At 63.0% G+C, this 22,525-nt stretch overlaps 1 protein-coding gene across 1 annotated transcript in view; it reads left to right on the plus strand.

Annotated features, from left to right (window-relative positions):
- The window catches only part of LOC138473339 (disintegrin and metalloproteinase domain-containing protein 9-like), a 526,235-nt gene that overhangs the window by 171,287 nt on the left and 332,423 nt on the right, over positions 1-22,525 (plus strand). Inside the window, exon 3 of the mRNA XM_069612014.1 lies at positions 21,256-21,332. Coding sequence (XP_069468115.1) covers positions 21,256-21,332 — 77 coding nt within the window. The remainder of the gene's footprint in view (positions 1-21,255; positions 21,333-22,525) is intronic.

Genomic DNA, 22,525 nt, shown 5'->3' on the forward strand with positions numbered 1-22,525 from the left:
GATATGCCCCCACGTCTCCCACCCCATCCTAGCCCTGCCTGGCTGCACCCACGCTCAAGGTATGCCCCCACGTCTCCCACCCCATCCTAGCCCTGCCTGGCTGCACCCACGCTCAAGGTATGCCCCCACGTCTCCCACCCCATCCTAGCCCTGCCTGACTGGCCCCACGCTCAAGGTATGCCCCCACGCTCAAGGTATGCCCCCACGTCTCCCACCCCACCCCATCCTAGCCCTGCCTGACTGCACCCACGCTCAAGGTATGCCCCCACGTCTCACACCCCATCCTAGCCCTGCCTGACTGCACCCACGCTCAAGGTATGCCCCATGTCTCCCACCCCATCCTAGCCCTGCCTGGCTGCACCCACGCTCAAGGTATGCCCCCACGCTCAAGGTATGCCCCCACGTCTCCCACCCCATCCTAGCCCTGCCTGGCTGCACCCACGCTCAAGGTATGCCCCCACGTCTCCCACCCCATCCTAGCCCTGCCTGACTGCCCCCACGCTCAAGGTATGCCCCCACGTCTCCCACCCCATCCTAGCCCTGCCTGGCTGCACCCACGCTCAAGGTATGCCCCCACGTCTCCCACCCCATCCTAGCCCTGCCTGACTGCACCCACGCTCAAGGTATGCCCCCACGTCTCACACCCCATCCTAGCCCTGCCTGACTGCACCCACGCTCAAGGTATGCCCCCATGTCTCCCACCCCATCCTAGCCCTGCCTGGCTGCACCCACGCTCAAGGTATGCCCCCACGTCTCCCACCCCATCCTAGCTCTGCATGACTGCCCCCACGCTCAAGGTATGCCCCCATGTCTCCCACCCCATCCTAGCCCTGCCTGGCTGCACCCACGCTCAAGGTATGCCCCCACGTCCCACCACATCCAAGCCCTGCCTGACTGCACCCACGCTCAAGGTATGCCCCCACGCTCAAGGTATGCCCCCATGTATCCCACCCCATCCTAGCCCTGCCTGACTGCACCCACGCTCAAGGTATGCCCCCACGTCTCACACCCCATCCTAGCCCTGCCTGACTGCACCCACGCTCAAGGTATGCCCCCATGTCTCCCACCCCATCCTAGCCCTGCCTGGTTGCACCCACGCTCAAGGTATGCCCCCACGTCTCCCACCCCATCCTAGCCCTGCCTGACTGCCCCCACGCTCAAGGTATGCCCCCACACTCAAGGTATGCCCCCACGTCTCCCACCCCATCCTAGCCCTGCCTGGCTGCACCCACGCTCAAGGTATGCCCCCACGTCCCACCTCATCCAAGCCCTGCCTGACTGCACCCACGCTCAAGGTATGCCCCCACATCTCACATCCCATCCTAGCCCTGCCTGACTGCACCCACACTCAAGGTATGCCCCCACATCTCCCACCCCATCCTAGCCCTGCCTGACTGCCCCCACGCTCAAGGTATGCCCCCACGCTCAAGGTATGCCCCCACGTCTCCCACCCCATCCAACCCTGCCTGCACCCACGCTCAAGGTATGCCCCCACGTCTCCCACTCCATCCTAGCCCTGCCTGACTGCACCCACGCTCAATCCCTGCCCCCACGTCTCCCACCCCATCCTAGCCCTGCCTGACTGCCCCCACGCTCAAGGTATGCCCCCACGCTCAAGATATGCCCCCACGTCTCCCACCCCATCCTAGCCCTGCCTGGCTGCACCCACGCTCAAGGTATGCCCCCACGTCTCCCACCCCATCCTAGCCCTGCCTGGCTGCACCCACGCTCAAGGTATGCCCCCACGTCTCCCACCCCATCCTAGCCCTGCCTGACTGCACCCACGCTCAAGGTATGCCCCCACGTCTCCCACCCCATCCTAGCCCTGCCTGGCTGCACCCACGCTCAAGGTATGCCCCCACGTTCCACCTCATCCAAGCCCTGCCTGACTGCACCCACGCTCAAGGTATGCCCCCACGTCTCACACCCCATCCTAGCCCTGCCTGACTGCACCCACACTCAAGGTATGCCCCCACATCTCCCACCCCATCCTAGCCCTGCCTGACTGCCCCCACGCTCAAGGTATGCCCCCACGCTCAAGGTATGCCCCCACGTCTCCCACCCCATCCAACCCTGCCTGACTGCACCCACGCTCAAGGTATGCCCCCACGTCTCCCACTCCATCCTAGCCCTGCCTGACTGCACCCACGCTCAATCCCTGCCCCCACGTCTCCCACCCCATCCTAGCCCTGCCTGACTGCACCCACGCTCAAGCTATGCCCCCACGTCTCCCACCCCATCGTAGCCCTGCCTGACTGCACCCACGCTCAATGCCTGCCCCCACGTCTCCCACCCCATCCTAGCCCTGCCTGGCTGCACCCACGCTCAAGGTATGCCCCCACGCTCAAGGTATGCCCCCACGTCTCCCACCCCATCCTAGCCCGGCCTGACTGCCCCCATGCTCAAGGTATGCCCTCACGTCTCCCACCCCATCCTAGCCCTGCCTGGCTGCACCCACGCTCAAGGTATGCCCCCACGTCTCCCACCCCATCCTAGCCCTGCCTGGCTGCACCCACGCTCAAGGTATGCCCACACGTCTCCCACCACATCCTAGCCCTGCCTGGCTGCACCCACGCTCAAGGTATGCCCTCACGTCTCCCACCCCATCCTAGCCCGGCCTGACTGCCCCCATGCTCAAGGTATGCCCCCATGTCTCCCACCCCATCCTAGCCCTGCCTGACTGCACCCACTCTCAAGGTATGCCCCCTCGCCTCCCACCCCATTCTTACCCTGCCTAACTGAACCCACGCTCAAGGTATGCCCCCACGTCTCCCACCCCATCCTAGCCCTGCCTGACTGCCCCCATGCTCAAGGTATGCCCCCTCGCCTCCCACCCCATCCTAGCCCTGCCGGACTGCCCCCACGCTCAAGGTATGCCCCCACGTCTCCCACCCCATCCTAGCCCTGCCTGGCTGCACCCACGCTCAAGGTATGCCCCCACGTCTCCCACCCCATCCTAGCCCTGCCTGACTGCCCCCACGCTCAAGGTATGCCCCCACGTCTCCCACCCCATCCTAGCCCTGCCTGGCTGCACCCACGCTCAAGGTATGCCCCCACGTCTCCCACCCCATCCTAGCCCTGCCTGACTGTCCCCACGCTCAAGGTATGCCCCCACGTCTCCCACCCCACCCCATCCTAGCCCTGCCTGGCTGCACCCACGCTCAAGGTATGCCCCCATGTCTCCCACCCCATCCTAGCCCTGCCTGACTGCCCCCACGCTCAAGGTATGCCCCCTCGCCTCCCACCCCATTCTAACCCTGCCTAACTGAACCCACGCTCAAGGTATGCCCCCACGTCTCCCACCCCATCCTAGCCCTGCCTGACTGCACCCACGCTCAAGGTATGCCCCCTCGCCTCCCACCCCATCCTAGCCCTGCCTGACTGCACCCACGCTCAAGGTATGCCCCCTCGCCTCCCACCCCATCCTAGCCTCTGCCTGACTGCACCCACGCTCAAGGTATGCCCCCACGTCTCCCACCCCATCCTAGCCCTGCCTGGCTGCACCCACGCTCAAGGTATGCCCCCACGTCTCCCACCCCATTCTAGCCCTGCCTGACTGCCCCCACGCTCAAGGTATGCCCCCACGCTCAAGGTATGCCCCCATGTATCCCACCCCATCCTAGCCCTACCTGGCTGCACCCACGCTCAAGGTATGCCCCCACATCTCCCACCCCATCCTAGCCCTGCCTGACTGCACCCACGCTCAAGGTATGCCCCCACGTCTCACACCCCATCCTAGCCCTGCCTGACTGCACCCACGCTCAAGGTATGCCCCCATGTCTCCCACCCCATCCTAGCCCTGCCTGGTTGCACCCACGCTCAAGGTATGCCCCCACGTCTCCCACCCCATCCTAGCACTGCCTGACTGCCCCCACGCTCAAGGTATGCCCCCACACTCAAGGTATGCCCCCACGTCTCCCACCCCATCCTAGCCCTGCCTGGCTGCACCCACGCTCAAGGTATGCCCCCACGTCCCACCTCATCCAAGCCCTGCCTGACTGCACCCACGCTCAAGGTATGCCCCCACATCTCACACCCCATCCTAGCCCTGCCTGACTGCACCCACACTCAAGGTATGCCCCCACATCTCCCACCCCATCCTAGCCCTGCCTGACTGCCCCCACGCTCAAGGTATGCCCCCACACTCAAGGTATGCCCCCACGTCTCCCACCCCATCCAACCCTGCCTGACTGCACCCACGCTCAAGGTATGCCCCCACGTCTCCCACTCCATCCTAGCCCTGCCTGACTGCACCCACGCTCAATCCCTGCCCCCACGTCTCCCACCCCATCCTAGCCCTGCCTGACTGCCCCCACGCTCAAGGTATGCCCCCACGCTCAAGATATGCCCCCACGTCTCCCACCCCATCCTAGCCCTGCCTGGCTGCACCCACGCTCAAGGTATGCCCCCACGTCTCCCACCCCATCCTAGCCCTGCCTGGCTGCACCCACGCTCAAGGTATGCCCCCACGTCTCCCACCCCATCCTAGCCCTGCCTGACTGGCCCCACGCTCAAGGTATGCCCCCACGCTCAAGGTATGCCCCCACGTCTCCCACCCCACCCCATCCTAGCCCTGCCTGACTGCACCCACGCTCAAGGTATGCCCCCACGTCTCACACCCCATCCTAGCCCTGCCTGACTGCACCCACGCTCAAGGTATGCCCCATGTCTCCCACCCCATCCTAGCCCTGCCTGGCTGCACCCACGCTCAAGGTATGCCCCCACGCTCAAGGTATGCCCCCACGTCTCCCACCCCATCCTAGCCCTGCCTGGCTGCACCCACGCTCAAGGTATGCCCCCACGTCTCCCACCCCATCCTAGCCCTGCCTGACTGCCCCCACGCTCAAGGTATGCCCCCACGTCTCCCACCCCATCCTAGCCCTGCCTGGCTGCACCCACGCTCAAGGTATGCCCCCACGTCTCCCACCCCATCCTAGCCCTGCCTGACTGCACCCACGCTCAAGGTATGCCCCCACGTCTCACACCCCATCCTAGCCCTGCCTGACTGCACCCACGCTCAAGGTATGCCCCCATGTCTCCCACCCCATCCTAGCCCTGCCTGGCTGCACCCACGCTCAAGGTATGCCCCCACGTCTCCCACCCCATCCTAGCTCTGCATGACTGCCCCCACGCTCAAGGTATGCCCCCATGTCTCCCACCCCATCCTAGCCCTGCCTGGCTGCACCCACGCTCAAGGTATGCCCCCACGTCCCACCACATCCAAGCCCTGCCTGACTGCACCCACGCTCAAGGTATGCCCCCACGCTCAAGGTATGCCCCCATGTATCCCACCCCATCCTAGCCCTGCCTGACTGCACCCACGCTCAAGGTATGCCCCCACGTCTCACACCCCATCCTAGCCCTGCCTGACTGCACCCACGCTCAAGGTATGCCCCCATGTCTCCCACCCCATCCTAGCCCTGCCTGGTTGCACCCACGCTCAAGGTATGCCCCCACGTCTCCCACCCCATCCTAGCCCTGCCTGACTGCCCCCACGCTCAAGGTATGCCCCCACACTCAAGGTATGCCCCCACGTCTCCCACCCCATCCTAGCCCTGCCTGGCTGCACCCACGCTCAAGGTATGCCCCCACGTCCCACCTCATCCAAGCCCTGCCTGACTGCACCCACGCTCAAGGTATGCCCCCACATCTCACATCCCATCCTAGCCCTGCCTGACTGCACCCACACTCAAGGTATGCCCCCACATCTCCCACCCCATCCTAGCCCTGCCTGACTGCCCCCACGCTCAAGGTATGCCCCCACGCTCAAGGTATGCCCCCACGTCTCCCACCCCATCCAACCCTGCCTGCACCCACGCTCAAGGTATGCCCCCACGTCTCCCACTCCATCCTAGCCCTGCCTGACTGCACCCACGCTCAATCCCTGCCCCCACGTCTCCCACCCCATCCTAGCCCTGCCTGACTGCCCCCACGCTCAAGGTATGCCCCCACGCTCAAGATATGCCCCCACGTCTCCCACCCCATCCTAGCCCTGCCTGGCTGCACCCACGCTCAAGGTATGCCCCCACGTCTCCCACCCCATCCTAGCCCTGCCTGGCTGCACCCACGCTCAAGGTATGCCCCCACGTCTCCCACCCCATCCTAGCCCTGCCTGACTGCACCCACGCTCAAGGTATGCCCCCACGTCTCCCACCCCATCCTAGCCCTGCCTGGCTGCACCCACGCTCAAGGTATGCCCCCACGTTCCACCTCATCCAAGCCCTGCCTGACTGCACCCACGCTCAAGGTATGCCCCCACGTCTCACACCCCATCCTAGCCCTGCCTGACTGCACCCACACTCAAGGTATGCCCCCACATCTCCCACCCCATCCTAGCCCTGCCTGACTGCCCCCACGCTCAAGGTATGCCCCCACGCTCAAGGTATGCCCCCACGTCTCCCACCCCATCCAACCCTGCCTGACTGCACCCACGCTCAAGGTATGCCCCCACGTCTCCCACTCCATCCTAGCCCTGCCTGACTGCACCCACGCTCAATCCCTGCCCCCACGTCTCCCACCCCATCCTAGCCCTGCCTGACTGCACCCACGCTCAAGCTATGCCCCCACGTCTCCCACCCCATCGTAGCCCTGCCTGACTGCACCCACGCTCAATGCCTGCCCCCACGTCTCCCACCCCATCCTAGCCCTGCCTGGCTGCACCCACGCTCAAGGTATGCCCCCACGCTCAAGGTATGCCCCCACGTCTCCCACCCCATCCTAGCCCGGCCTGACTGCCCCCATGCTCAAGGTATGCCCTCACGTCTCCCACCCCATCCTAGCCCTGCCTGGCTGCACCCACGCTCAAGGTATGCCCCCACGTCTCCCACCCCATCCTAGCCCTGCCTGGCTGCACCCACGCTCAAGGTATGCCCACACGTCTCCCACCACATCCTAGCCCTGCCTGGCTGCACCCACGCTCAAGGTATGCCCTCACGTCTCCCACCCCATCCTAGCCCGGCCTGACTGCCCCCATGCTCAAGGTATGCCCCCATGTCTCCCACCCCATCCTAGCCCTGCCTGACTGCACCCACTCTCAAGGTATGCCCCCTCGCCTCCCACCCCATTCTTACCCTGCCTAACTGAACCCACGCTCAAGGTATGCCCCCACGTCTCCCACCCCATCCTAGCCCTGCCTGACTGCCCCCATGCTCAAGGTATGCCCCCTCGCCTCCCACCCCATCCTAGCCCTGCCGGACTGCCCCCACGCTCAAGGTATGCCCCCACGTCTCCCACCCCATCCTAGCCCTGCCTGGCTGCACCCACGCTCAAGGTATGCCCCCACGTCTCCCACCCCATCCTAGCCCTGCCTGACTGCCCCCACGCTCAAGGTATGCCCCCACGTCTCCCACCCCATCCTAGCCCTGCCTGGCTGCACCCACGCTCAAGGTATGCCCCCACGTCTCCCACCCCATCCTAGCCCTGCCTGACTGTCCCCACGCTCAAGGTATGCCCCCACGTCTCCCACCCCACCCCATCCTAGCCCTGCCTGGCTGCACCCACGCTCAAGGTATGCCCCCATGTCTCCCACCCCATCCTAGCCCTGCCTGACTGCCCCCACGCTCAAGGTATGCCCCCTCGCCTCCCACCCCATTCTAACCCTGCCTAACTGAACCCACGCTCAAGGTATGCCCCCACGTCTCCCACCCCATCCTAGCCCTGCCTGACTGCACCCACGCTCAAGGTATGCCCCCTCGCCTCCCACCCCATCCTAGCCCTGCCTGACTGCACCCACGCTCAAGGTATGCCCCCTCGCCTCCCACCCCATCCTAGCCTCTGCCTGACTGCACCCACGCTCAAGGTATGCCCCCACGTCTCCCACCCCATCCTAGCCCTGCCTGACTGCACCCACGCTCAAGGTATGCCCCCTCGCCTCCCACCCCATCCTAGCCCTGCCTGACTGCACCCACGCTCAAGGTATGCCCCCTCGCCTCCCACCCCATCCTAGCCCTGCCTGGCTGCACCCACGCTCAAGGTATGCCCCCACGCTCAAGGTATGCCCCCACGTCTCCCACCCCATCCTAGCCCTGCCTGGCTGCACCCACGCTCAAGGTATGCCCCCACGCTCAAGGTATGCCCCCACGTCTCTCACCCCATCCTAGCCCTGCCTGACTGCACCCACGCTCAAGGTATGCCCCCACGTCTTCCACCCCATCCTAGCCCTGCCCGGCTGCACCCACGCTCAAGGTATGCCCCCACGTCTCCCACCCCATCCTAGCCCTGCCTGACTGCCCCCGCGCTCAAGGTATGCCCCCACGCTCAAGGTATGCCCCCACGTCTCCCACCCCATCCTAGCCCTGCCTGACCGCACCCACGCTCAAGGTATGCCCCCACGTCTCACACCCCATCCTAGCCCTGCCTGACTGCACCCACGCTCAAGGTATGCCCCCACGTCTCCCACCCCATCCTAGCCCTGCCTGGCTGCACCCACGCTCAAGGTATGCCCCCACGTCTCCCACCCCATCCTAGCCCTGCCTGACTGCCCCCACGCTCAAGGTATGCCCCCACGCTCAAGGTAGGCCCCCACGTCTCCCACCCCATCCTAGCCCTGCCTGACTGCCCCCACGCTCAAGGTATGCCCCCACGCTCAAGGTAGGCCCCCACGTCTCCCACCCCATCCTAGCCCTGCCTGACTGCACCCACGCTCAATGCCTGCCCCCACGTCTCCCACCCCATCCTAGCCCTGCCTGACTGCACCCACGCTCAATGCCTGCCCCCACGTCTCCCACCCCATCCTAGCCCTGCCTGGCTGCACCCACGCTCAAGGTATGCCCCCACGCTCAAGGTATGCCCCCACGTCTCCCACCCCATCCTAGCCCTGCCTGACTGCACCCACGCTCAAGGTATGCCCCCAGGTCTCCCACCCCATCCTAGCCCTGCCCGGCTGCACCCGCGCTCAAGGTATGCCCCCACGCTCAAGGTATGCCCCCACGTCTCCCACCCCATCCTAGCCCTGCCTGACTGCACCCACGCTCAAGGTATGCCCCCACGTCTCACACCCCATCCTAGCCCTGCCTGACTGCACCCACGCTCAAGGTATGCCCCCACGTCTCCCACCCCATCCTAGCCCTGCCTGGCTGCACCCACGCTCAAGGTATGCCCCCACGTCTCCCACCCCATCCTAGCCCTGCCTGACTGCCCCCACGCTCAAGGTATGCCCCCACGCTCAAGGTATGCCCCCACGTCTCCCACCCCATCCTAGCCCTGCCTGACTGCACCCACGCTCAAGGTATGCCCCCACGTCATCCTAGCCCTGCCTGACTGCACCCACGCTCAATGCCTGCCCCCACGTCTCCCACCCCATCCTAGCCCTGCCTGACTGCACCCACGCTCAATGCCTGCCCCCACGTCTCCCACCCCATCCTAGCCCTGCCTGGCTGCACCCACGCTCAAGGTATGCCCCCACGCTCAAGTTATGCCCCCACTTCTCCCACCCCATCCTAGCCCTGACTGGCTGCACCCACGCTCAAGGTATGCCCCCACGCTCAAGGTATGCCCCCACGTCTCCCACCCCATCCTAGCCCTGCCTGACTGCACCCACGCTCAAGGTATGCCCCCACGTCTCCCACCCCATCCTAGCCCTGCCTGGCTGCACCCACGCTCAAGGTATGCCCCCACGTCTCCCACCCCATCCTAGCCCTGCCTGACTGCCCCCACGCTCAAGGTATGCCCCCACGCTCAAGGTATGCCCCCATGTATCCCACCCCATCCTAGCCCTACCTGGCTGCACCCACGCTCAAGGTATGCCCCCACGTCTCCCACCCCATCCTAGCCCTGCCTGACTGCACCCACGCTCAAGGTATGCCCCCACGTCTCACACCCCATCCTAGCCCTGCCTGACTGCACCCACGCTCAAGGTATGCCCCCATGTCTCCCACCCCATCCTAGCCCTGCCTGGTTGCACCCACGCTCAAGGTATGCCCCCACGTCTCCCACCCCATCCTAGCCCTGCCTGACTGCCCCCACGCTCAAGGTATGTCCCCACACTCAAGGTATGCCCCCACGTCTCCCACCCCATCCTAGCCCTGCCTGGCTGCACCCACGCTCAAGGTATGCCCCCACGTCCCACCTCATCCAAGCCCTGCCTGACTGCACCCACGCTCAAGGTATGCCCCCACATCTCACACCCCATCCTAGCCCTGCCTGACTGCACCCACACTCAAGGTATGCCCCCACATATCCCACCCCATCCTAGCCCTGCCTGACTGCCCCCACGCTCAAGGTATGCCCCCACGCTCAAGGTATGCCCCCACGTCTCCCACCCCATCCAACCCTGCCTGACTGCACCCACGCTCAAGGTATGCCCCCACGTCTCCCACTCCATCCTAGCCCTGCCTGACTGCACCCACGCTCAATCCCTGCCCCCACGTCTCCCACCCCATCCTAGCCCTGCCTGACTGCCCCCACGCTCAAGGTATGCCCCCACGCTCAAGATATGCCCCCACGTCTCCCACCCCATCCTAGCCCTGCCTGGCTGCACCCACGCTCAAGGTATGCCCCCACGTCTCCCACCCCATCCTAGCCCTGCCTGACTGCACCCACGCTCAAGGTATGCCCCCACGTCATCCTAGCCCTGCCTGGCTGCACCCACGCTCAATGCCTGCCCCCATGTCTCCCACCCCATCCTAGCCCTGCCTGACTGCACCCACGCTCAATGCCTGCCCCCACGTCTCCCACCCCATCCTAGCCCTGCCTGACTGCACCCACGCTCAATGCCTGCCCCCACGTCTCCCACCCCATCCTAGCCCTGCCTGGCTGCACCCACGCTCAAGGTATGCCCCCACGCTCAAGGTATGCCCCCACGTCTCCCACCCCATCCTAGCCCTGCCTGACTGCACCCACGCTCAAGGTATGCCCCCACGTCTCCCACCCCATCCTAGCCCTGCCTGGCTGCACCCACGCTCAAGGTATGCCCCCACGTCTCCCACCCCATCCTAGCCCTGCCTGACTGCCCCCACGCTCAAGGTATGCCCCCACGCTCAAGGTATGCCCCCATGTATCCCACCCCATCCTAGCCCTACCTGGCTGCACCCACGCTCAAGGTATGCCCCCACATCTCCCACCCCATCCTAGCCCTGCCTGACTGCACCCACGCTCAAGGTATGCCCCCACGTCTCACACCCCATCCTAGCCCTGCCTGACTGCACCCACGCTCAAGGTATGCCCCCATGTCTCCCACCCCATCCTAGCCCTGCCTGGTTGCACCCACGCTCAAGGTATGCCCCCACGTCTCCCACCCCATCCTAGCACTGCCTGACTGCCCCCACGCTCAAGGTATGCCCCCACACTCAAGGTATGCCCCCACGTCTCCCACCCCATCCTAGCCCTGCCTGGCTGCACCCACGCTCAAGGTATGCCCCCACGTCCCACCTCATCCAAGCCCTGCCTGACTGCACCCACGCTCAAGGTATGCCCCCACATCTCACACCCCATCCTAGCCCTGCCTGACTGCACCCACACTCAAGGTATGCCCCCACATCTCCCACCCCATCCTAGCCCTGCCTGACTGCCCCCACGCTCAAGGTATGCCCCCACACTCAAGGTATGCCCCCACGTCTCCCACCCCATCCAACCCTGCCTGACTGCACCCACGCTCAAGGTATGCCCCCACGTCTCCCACTCCATCCTAGCCCTGCCTGACTGCACCCACGCTCAATCCCTGCCCCCACGTCTCCCACCCCATCCTAGCCCTGCCTGACTGCCCCCACGCTCAAGGTATGCCCCCACGCTCAAGATATGCCCCCACGTCTCCCACCCCATCCTAGCCCTGCCTGGCTGCACCCACGCTCAAGGTATGCCCCCACGTCTCCCACCCCATCCTAGCCCTGCCTGGCTGCACCCACGCTCAAGGTATGCCCCCACGTCTCCCACCCCATCCTAGCCCTGCCTGACTGCCCCCACGCTCAAGGTATGCCCCCACGCTCAAGGTATGCCCCCACGTCTCCCACCCCACCCCATCCTAGCCCTGCCTGACTGCACCCACGCTCAAGGTATGCCCCCACGTCTCACACCCCATCCTAGCCCTGCCTGACTGCACCCACGCTCAAGGTATGCCCCATGTCTCCCACCCCATCCTAGCCCTGCCTGGCTGCACCCACGCTCAAGGTATGCCCCCACGCTCAAGGTATGCCCCCACGTCTCCCACCCCATCCTAGCCCTGCCTGGCTGCACCCACGCTCAAGGTATGCCCCCACGTCTCCCACCCCATCCTAGCCCTGCCTGACTGCCCCCACGCTCAAGGTATGCCCCCACGTCTCCCACCCCATCCTAGCCCTGCCTGGCTGCACCCACGCTCAAGGTATGCCCCCACGTCTCCCACCCCATCCTAGCCCTGCCTGACTGCACCCACGCTCAAGGTATGCCCCCACGTCTCACACCCCATCCTAGCCCTGCCTGACTGCACCCACGCTCAAGGTATGCCCCCATGTCTCCCACCCCATCCTAGCCCTGCCTGGCTGCACCCACGCTCAAGGTATGCCCCCACGTCTCCCACCCCATCCTAGCTCTGCATGACTGCCCCCACGCTCAAGGTATGCCCCCATGTCTCCCACCCCATCCTAGCCCTGCCTGGCTGCACCCACGCTCAAGGTATGCCCCCACGTCCCACCACATCCAAGCCCTGCCTGACTGCACCCACGCTCAAGGTATGCCCCCACGCTCAAGGTATGCCCCCATGTATCCCACCCCATCCTAGCCCTGCCTGACTGCACCCACGCTCAAGGTATGCCCCCACGTCTCACACCCCATCCTAGCCCTGCCTGACTGCACCCACGCTCAAGGTATGCCCCCATGTCTCCCACCCCATCCTAGCCCTGCCTGGTTGCACCCACGCTCAAGGTATGCCCCCACGTCTCCCACCCCATCCTAGCCCTGCCTGACTGCCCCCACGCTCAAGGTATGCCCCCACACTCAAGGTATGCCCCCACGTCTCCCACCCCATCCTAGCCCTGCCTGGCTGCACCCACGCTCAAGGTATGCCCCCACGTCCCACCTCATCCAAGCCCTGCCTGACTGCACCCACGCTCAAGGTATGCCCCCACATCTCACATCCCATCCTAGCCCTGCCTGACTGCACCCACACTCAAGGTATGCCCCCACATCTCCCACCCCATCCTAGCCCTGCCTGACTGCCCCCACGCTCAAGGTATGCCCCCACGCTCAAGGTATGCCCCCACGTCTCCCACCCCATCCAACCCTGCCTGCACCCACGCTCAAGGTATGCCCCCACGTCTCCCACTCCATCCTAGCCCTGCCTGACTGCACCCACGCTCAATCCCTGCCCCCACGTCTCCCACCCCATCCTAGCCCTGCCTGACTGCCCCCACGCTCAAGGTATGCCCCCACGCTCAAGATATGCCCCCACGTCTCCCACCCCATCCTAGCCCTGCCTGGCTGCACCCACGCTCAAGGTATGCCCCCACGTCTCCCACCCCATCCTAGCCCTGCCTGGCTGCACCCACGCTCAAGGTATGCCCCCACGTCTCCCACCCCATCCTAGCCCTGCCTGACTGCACCCACGCTCAAGGTATGCCCCCACGTCTCCCACCCCATCCTAGCCCTGCCTGGCTGCACCCACGCTCAAGGTATGCCCCCACGTTCCACCTCATCCAAGCCCTGCCTGACTGCACCCACGCTCAAGGTATGCCCCCACGTCTCACACCCCATCCTAGCCCTGCCTGACTGCACCCACACTCAAGGTATGCCCCCACATCTCCCACCCCATCCTAGCCCTGCCTGACTGCCCCCACGCTCAAGGTATGCCCCCACGCTCAAGGTATGCCCCCACGTCTCCCACCCCATCCAACCCTGCCTGACTGCACCCACGCTCAAGGTATGCCCCCACGTCTCCCACTCCATCCTAGCCCTGCCTGACTGCACCCACGCTCAATCCCTGCCCCCACGTCTCCCACCCCATCCTAGCCCTGCCTGACTGCACCCACGCTCAAGGTATGCCCCCACGTCTCCCACCCCATCGTAGCCCTGCCTGACTGCACCCACGCTCAATGCCTGCCCCCACGTCTCCCACCCCATCCTAGCCCTGCCTGGCTGCACCCACGCTCAAGGTATGCCCCCACGCTCAAGGTATGCCCCCACGTCTCCCACCCCATCCTAGCCCTGCCTGACTGCACCCACGCTCAAGGTATGCCCCCAGGTCTCCCACCCCATCCTAGCCCTGCCCGGCTGCACCCACGCTCAAGGTATGCCCCCACGTCTCCCACCCCATCCTAGCCCTGCCTGACTGCCCCCGCGCTCAAGGTATGCCCCCACGCTCAAGGTATGCCCCCACGTCTCCCACCCCATCCTAGCCCTGCCTGACTGCACCCACGCTCAAGGTATGCCCCCACGTCTCACACCCCATCCTAGCCCTGCCTGACTGCACCCACGCTCAAGGTATGCCCCCACGTCTCCCACCCCATCCTAGCCCTGCCTGGCTGCACCCACGCTCAAGGTATGCCCCCACGTCTCCCACCCCATCCTAGCCCTGCCTGACTGCCCCCACGCTCAAGGTATGCCCCCACGCTCAAGGTATGCCCCCACGTCTCCCACCCCATCCTAGCCCTGCCTGACTGCACCCACGCTCAAGGTATGCCCCCACGTCATCCTAGCCCTGCCTGACTGCACCCACGCTCAATGCCTGCCCCCACATCTCCCACCCCATCCTAGCCCTGCCTGACTGCACCCACGCTCAATGCCTGCCCCCACGTCTCCCACCCCATCCTAGCCCTGCCTGGCTGCACCCACGCTCAAGGTATGCCCCCACGCTCAAGGTATGCCCCCACTTCTCCCACCCCATCCTAGCCCTGCCTGGCTGCACCCACGCTCAAGGTATGCCCCCACGCTCAAGGTATGCCCCCACGTCTCCCACCCCATCCTAGCCCTGCCTGACTGCACCCACGCTCAAGGTATGCCCCCACGTCTCCCACCCCATCCTAGCCCTGCCCGGCTACACCCACGCTCAAGGTATGCCCCCACGTCTCCCACCCCATCCTAGCCCTGCCTGACTGCCCCCACGCTCAAGGTATGCCCCCACGCTCAAGGTATGCCCCCATGTATCCCACCCCATCCTAGCCCTACCTGGCTGCACCCACGCTCAAGGTATGCCCCCACGTCTCCCACCCCATCCTAGCCCTGCCTGACTGCACCCACGCTCAAGGTATGCCCCCACGTCTCACACCCCATCCTAGCCCTGCCTGACTGCACCCACGCTCAAGGTATGCCCCCATGTCTCCCACCCCATCCTAGCCCTGCCTGGTTGCACCCACGCTCAAGGTATGCCCCCACGTCTCCCACCCCATCCTAGCCCTGCCTGACTGCCCCCACGCTCAAGGTATGCCCCCACACTCAAGGTATGCCCCCACGTCTCCCACCCCATCCTAGCCCTGCCTGGCTGCACCCACGCTCAAGGTATGCCCCCACGTCCCACCTCATCCAAGCCCTGCCTGACTGCACCCACGCTCAAGGTATGCCCCCACATCTCACACCCCATCCTAGCCCTGCCTGACTGCACCCACACTCAAGGTATGCCCCCACATCTCCCACCTCATCCTAGCCCTGCCTGACTGCCCCCACGCTCAAGGTATGCCCCCACGCTCAAGGTATGCCCCCACGTCTCCCACCCCATCCAACCCTGCCTGACTGCACCCACGCTCAAGGTATGCCCCCACGTCTCCCACTCCATCCTAGCCCTGCCTGACTGCACCCACGCTCAATCCCTGCCCCCACGTCTCCCACCCCATCCTAGCCCTGCCTGACTGCCCCCACGCTCAAGGTATGCCCCCACGCTCAAGATATGCCCCCACGTCTCCCACCCCATCCTAGCCCTGCCTGGCTGCACCCACGCTCAAGGTATGCCCCCACGTCTCCCACCCCATCCTAGCCCTGCCTGGCTGCACCCACGCTCAAGGTATGCCCCCACGTCTCCCACCCCATCCTAGCCCTGCCTGACTGCCCCCACGCTCAAGGTATGCTCCCACGCTCAAGGTATGCCCCCACGTCTCCCACCCCACCCCATCCTAGCCCTGCCTGACTGCACTCACGCTCAAGGTATGCCCCCACGTCTCACACCCCATCCTAGCCCTGCCTGACTGCACCCACGCTCAAGGTATGCCCCATGTCTCCCACCCCATCCTAGCCCTGCCTGCACCCACGCTCAAGGTATGCCCCCACGCTCAAGGTATGCCCCCACGTCTCCCACCCCATCCTAGCCCTGCCTGGCTGCACCCACGCTCAAGGTATGCCCCCACGTCTCCCACCCCATCCTAGCCCTGCCTGACTGCCCCCACGCTCAAGGTATGCCCCCACGCTCAAGGTATGCCCCCACATCTCCCACCCCATCCTAGCCCTGCCTGGCTGCACCCACGCTCAAGGTATGCCCCCACGTCTCCCACCCCATCCTAGCCCTGCCTGACTGCACCCACGCTCAAGGTATGCCCCCACGTCTCACACCCCATCCTAGCCCTGCCTGACTGCACCCACGCTCAAGGTATGCCCCCATGTCTCCCACCCCATCCTAGCCCTGCCTGGCTGCACCCACGCTCAAGGTATGCCCCCACGTCTCCCACCCCATCCTAGCTCTGCCTGACTGCCCCCACGCTCAAGGTATGCCCCCATGTCTCCCACCCCATCCTAGCCCTGCCTGGCTGCACCCACGCTCAAGGTATGCCCCCACGTCCCACCTCATCCAAGCCCTGCCTGACTGCACCCACGCTCAAGGTATGCCCCCACGCTCAAGGTATGCCCCCATGTATCCCACCCCATCCTAGCCCTGCCTGACTGCACCCACGCTCAAGGTATGCCCCCACGTCTCACACCCCATCCTAGCCCTGCCTGACTGCACCCACGCTCAAGGTATGCCCCCATGTCTCCCACCCCATCCTAGCCCTGCCTGGTTGCACCCACGCTCAAGGTATGCCCCCACGTTTCCCACCCCATCCTAGCCCTGCCTGACTGCACCCACGCTCAAGGTATGCCCCCACATCTCACACCCCATCCTAGCCCTGCCTGACTGCACCCACACTCAAGGTATGCCCCCACATCTCCCACCCCATCCTAGCCCTGCCTGACTGCCCCCACGCTCAAGGTATGCCCCCACGCTCAAGGTATGCCCCCACGTCTCCCACCCCATCCTAGCCCTGCCTGGCTGCACCCACGCTCAAGGTATGCCCCCACGTCTCCCACCCCATCCTAGCCCTGCCTGGCTGCACCCACGCTCAAGGTATGCCCCCACGTCTCCCACCCCATCCTAGCCCTGCCTGGCTGCACCCACGCTTAAGGTATGCCCCCACGTCCCACCTCATCCAAGCCCTGCCTGACTGCACCCACGCTCAAGGTATGCCCCCACGTCTCACAACCCATCCTAGCCCTGCCTGACTGCACCCACACTCAAGGTATGCCCCCACATCTCCCACCCCATCCTAGCCCTGCCTGACTGCCCCCACGCTCAAGGTATGCCCCCACGCTCAAGGTATGCCCCCACGTCTCCCACCCCATCCAACCCTGCCTGACTGCACCCACGCTCAAGGTATGCCCCCACGTCTCCCACTCCATCCTAGCCCTGCCTGACTGCACCCACGCTCAATCCCTGCCCCCACGTCTCCCACCCCATCCTAGCCCTGCCTGACTGCACCCACGCTCAAGGTATGCCCCCACGTCTCCCACCCCATCCTAGCCCTGCCTGACTGCCCCCACGCTCAAGGTATGCCCCCACGCTCAAGATATGCCCCCACGTCTCCCACCCCATCCTAGCCCTGCCTGGCTGCACCCACGCTCAAGGTATGCCCCCACGTCTCCCACCCCATCCTAGCCCTGCCTGGCTGCACCCACGCTCAAGGTATGCCCCCACGTCTCCCACCCCATCCTAGCCCTGCCTGACTGCCCCCACGCTCAAGGTATGCCCCCACGCTCAAGATATGCCCCCACGTCTCCCACCCCATCCTAGCCCTGCCTGGCTGCACCCACGCTCAAGGTATGCCCCCACGTCTCCCACCCCATCCTAGCCCTGCCTGGCTGCACCCACGCTCAAGGTATGCCCCCACGTCTCCCACCCCATCCTAGCCCTGCCTGACTGCCCCCACGCTCAAGGTATGCCCCCACGCTCAAGGTATGCCCCCACGTCTCCCACCCCATCCTAGCCCTGCCTGACTGCACCCACGCTCAAGGTATGCCCCCACGTCTCACATCCCATCCTAGCCCTGCCTGACTGCACCCACGCTCAAGGTATGCCCCATGTCTCCCACCCCATCCTAGCCCTGCCTGACTGCACCCACGCTCAAGGTATGCCCCCATGTCTCCCACCCCATCCTAGCCCTGCCTGGCTGCACCCACGCTCAAGGTATGCCCCCACGTCTCACACCCCATCCTAGCTCTGCCTGACTGCCCCCACGCTCAAGGTATGCCCCCACGCTCAAGGTATGCCCCCACGTCTCCCACCCCATCCTAGCCCTGCCTGACTGCACCCACGCTCAAGGTATGCCCCCACGTCTCCCACTCCATCCTAGCCCTGCCTGACTGCACCCACGCTCAATGCCTGCCCCCACGTCTCCCACCCCATCCTAGCCCTGCCTGACTGCACCCACGCTCAATGCCTGCCCCCACGTCTCCCCCCCCATCCTAGCCCTGCCTGACTGCACCCACGCTCAATGCTTGCTCCCACCATCCCATCCACCTCCAGACCCCTCCTGCCCGCTTTCCTGCACCTGCAAGGGACCGCGTATTGTGCGCAGGAGGAAGGAGACCGGATGGCTGCTTGCTGGGCAAGCAGCAGGCAAGAAAACCGAGCCATGGTTTAGTTTAGTCTATTAGTGGCACTTAAGCACCACCACAAGCCTACACTACTGCATTGGGATGGAGATGGGATGTGAGGAGGGACACAGAGCCTGGGGGTTTTGCTCGGCTAGGCCCCCACCCATGTTCTGCCCCAGGCCTGTCCCTATGGCCACTACCTGCCCCACTCCGCCCGAAACACATCCTCCTGGCTTCTGTTGGAGCTAGCTCTGTCGAGCAGTAACATCAAACATTGTGCTGTGTACTTCCCGACAGTGTTATCTGGGAGCATTCTGCTGAGAGCGAATTGCTTAACTGCAGCTGTACATAACCAGCATTGGCAAAGCCAACACTGCCCTCTTGTGTACCGGCATTACGCATTTGGGGGGCGCCTGCGTCATAGACGGGGTACTCGGACCACGTTCCGGCTGTTGCCGTTTTATGGCCGGGGAGCACCATCTTCGAGCCTGGGAGACGTCTTCCAGGCGCCTCCACAAGCCACAAGCTCTTGCTTGTCATCTTCTGTGCCACTGTACAGTGACCTGCGGCGCGAGACGGTGTTTACTGCTAATGATCTATGGGATTGTGCGGCAGAAACGTGTTTATTGTCAAACCATGATACGGACATTACAATGTGCGTCTTTTGAAGTTCTAGTCTCTGTTTTGTGTTCGTCTTATTTTATTATTTGTGGGGAGTTGGCTGTTTGTTTTAATGTGGAACTGAACTGGATTTCTTTGCTTGAGTTACGTTATGAGTTTTAAGCAGATTCGGAAGCAGGGCAGCTGCACCGCAACCTTTCCTCTTAGAGCACCCCCCCCCTCCTTTGTTAATGAGCCAGTGGAGTAATTTGCTGCCCCTTCCCCCCTCCTTTGTTAATGAGCCAATGGAGTAATGTGCTGCCCCTTCCCCCCTCCTTTGTTAATGAGCCAATGGAGTAATTTGCTGCCCCTCCCCCCTCCTTTGTTAATGAGCCAGTGGAGTAATTTGCTGCCCTCCCTCCTTTGTTAATGAGCCAGTGAAGTAATTTGCTGCCCCCCTCCTTTGTTAATGAGCCAGTGGAGTAATTTGCTGCCCCGTCCCCCCTCCTTTGTTAATGAGCCAATGGAGTAATGTGTTGCCTCCTCCTTTGTTAATGAGCCAATGGAGTAATTTGCTGCCCTCCCTCCTTTGATAATGAGCCAATTGAGTAATTTGCTGCCCCCCCTCCTTTGTTAATGAGCCAGTGGAGTAATTTGCTGCCCCTCCCCCCCTCCTTTGTTAATGAGCCAGTGGAGTAATTTGCTGCCCCGTTCCCCCTCCTTTGTTAATGAGCCAATGGAGTAATGTGTTGCCCTCTCCTTTGTTAATGAGCCAATGGAGTAATTTGCTGCCCTCCCTCCTTTGATAATGAGCCAATGGAGTAATGTGCTGCCCCCCCCCCCCCCTCCGTTAATGAGCCAATGGAGCAATTTGCTGCCCCTTCTCACTCCTTTGTTAATGAGCCAATGGAGTAATGTGTTGCCCTCTCCTTTGTTAATGGGCCAATGGAGTAATTTGCTGCCCCCTCCCTTGATAATGAGCCAATGGAGTAATTTGGAGTAATTTGCTGCCCTGAGTTGTCATAAAACGCAAGTGGCCAAGGAACCTGTTTAAGCTGGATCACCCTATATAGCCGTATCGGAGACAACCCCTGGACCCTGTCAATGGGATATGGCTGTGATCTAGTGAAAGCAATGGGGCCTAGTGTTCCCCTGCACCCCATCCACGCCCCCAGAATTGGAGCATCGTGACAGACACTCAGTATGCCTATATGTATATATAGTCCATATTGAATTTTCGAGAGGAAATGTCTCTAGTTAAAACAAGACTATACAACTAGATCATAACTTCTAAGTAGCCAGCCTTCATCCATAAGGGACCCACACACACATTTGCAGTATTCAATGAAAAGCTTGAAATTACAGCATATTTTGACCATTAAGAAAAGAAGAAAATCTGATTAGAGCGGTAAACTATCAGGCCACATAAATAGGCCATGCTAAAACTTGCTTACAACCCTCCAGGATTCAGGCGTTCACCAGCTATAGGAAGAAGACAGACCAAAGATCAAGTTCCTTCCACTCCGAATTCTTCATCAAAATATGGCATGGGCTGAGTAGGCACCCTTTCTTCACCTTTGGTAGCGAGGCCAAACCGCAAGGCTGATGCTTTGCTTGAGATTGTGCAGAAGTGTGAGATGCATCCATAGGGAATCCTAACAGCCTGGACGTCCATGGTCTTAAGGGCAAAGCTGTTGCATCATACATTGCTCTGGGTTTTACAATATGAAGTTCATATGGGTGTGTCCTACTGGGAGTACCTCCACGTGTGCTGTGTTGCTATTGCATGGGGTTGGGCACAGCTGAAAGCCACTATACACGCATGTTCATCACCTCATCCCAGGAGTCCATGAGGGCGATGACTGACCACATCTGCTTGATGTGCACCCCAGTGACTCATTTGTGTTGTTGTTTCAGGGTGCCTGGGAGGATAAGCTCTCCTACTCTATTGAGGCTGCTGGACGCCCCTACCTGCTGAGGCTGGAGAGGAACACGTATGTATGCATGACCCCGGGGTCAGAGGTGGGCCCTGTACCTCCCCTAGAGGAAGGGACCCTGATGAGTGGTGTCTTCTGGGGGTGGTTTACTGTCTACACTCTGGGAAAGCGAGATCTGTGGGCATACTGAAGGCTCTGGACACATCTGTAGAGTAATGATCATTTAAAGGGGATTTTCAGGAATGAATGGTGGTCTATTCCGCTGGCTGTACTATGACTTCAGTAATGCCTCCCGATTTACTGGGCTGGCCAGGGTTGAAAGGGGTTGTAGGCCAAACCATCTTAAGGGCTGCTGGTTTTCCACTATTGGGTCTAGATGCAGGACCTTTTACTAACCCTCGCAGTGGGCAAGGTATAGTTGCTGAGATAATCAAAGATGTGGGCAAAACTGGAAAAACCTTCCCATATCTGCCCTCCTTCCCCTACAAACGACCCTATGCATGGGACCAGAGTGGGCCTATTAGTAGTGCCCAGCACTATCTAATGGAATCCTGGAACCGAAAAAGTGATGCGTGGAAGGTTTTGCATGACTCTGAAACACTGGCATTGCTCTGGGCATCCTTCCTCGCAACTGTTTTTTTGCCCGCCTGCACCATTGCAAAAGGGGTCCCGCCATATGCAAATCAGCCAGGTACTGCCACCAATGGTAGCAGCTCTGCCCGAACTGCTAGGCCAGGTCCCCTCTGCATGGAAACACGAGCAAGCACAGCCATGTTTCGGCCTTGTTTGGCCTCCTCAGTGAGGTGCAGCTGGGTTCCCTATGGCACAGCGAGCAAGGGACCCACGTCTGGGCATACTCTCTGCCAGGTGGACCTAGTGCCCCAGTAATGTCTTAGGGAATCCAGGGCCTGCCAAGGTGGGCCTGGTGCCCCTGCACTGCTTCGGGGAATCCTGGGCCTGCCAGGGTGTGCCTGGTGCCCCTGCACTGCCTCAGGAAATGCAGGGCTTGCCAGGGTGTGCCTGGTGCCCCTGCACTGCCTCAGGGATCCAGGCCTGCCAGGGTGTGCCTGGTGCCCCTGCACTGCCTCAGGGATCCAGGCCTGCCAGGGTGTGCCTGGTGCCCCTGCATTGCTTCGGGGAATCCTGGGCCTGCCAGGGTGTGCCTCTGCCCCTGCACTGCCTCAGGGAATCCTGGGCTTGCCAGGGTGTGCCTGGTGCCCCTGCACTGCCTCAGGGAATGCAGGGCTTGC

The sequence above is a fragment of the Ambystoma mexicanum genome, chromosome 8, assembly GCF_040938575.1.
Source record: "Ambystoma mexicanum isolate Mex_15411 chromosome 8, UKY_AmexF1_1, whole genome shotgun sequence".
Classification (NCBI taxonomy): domain Eukaryota; kingdom Metazoa; phylum Chordata; class Amphibia; order Caudata; family Ambystomatidae; genus Ambystoma; species Ambystoma mexicanum.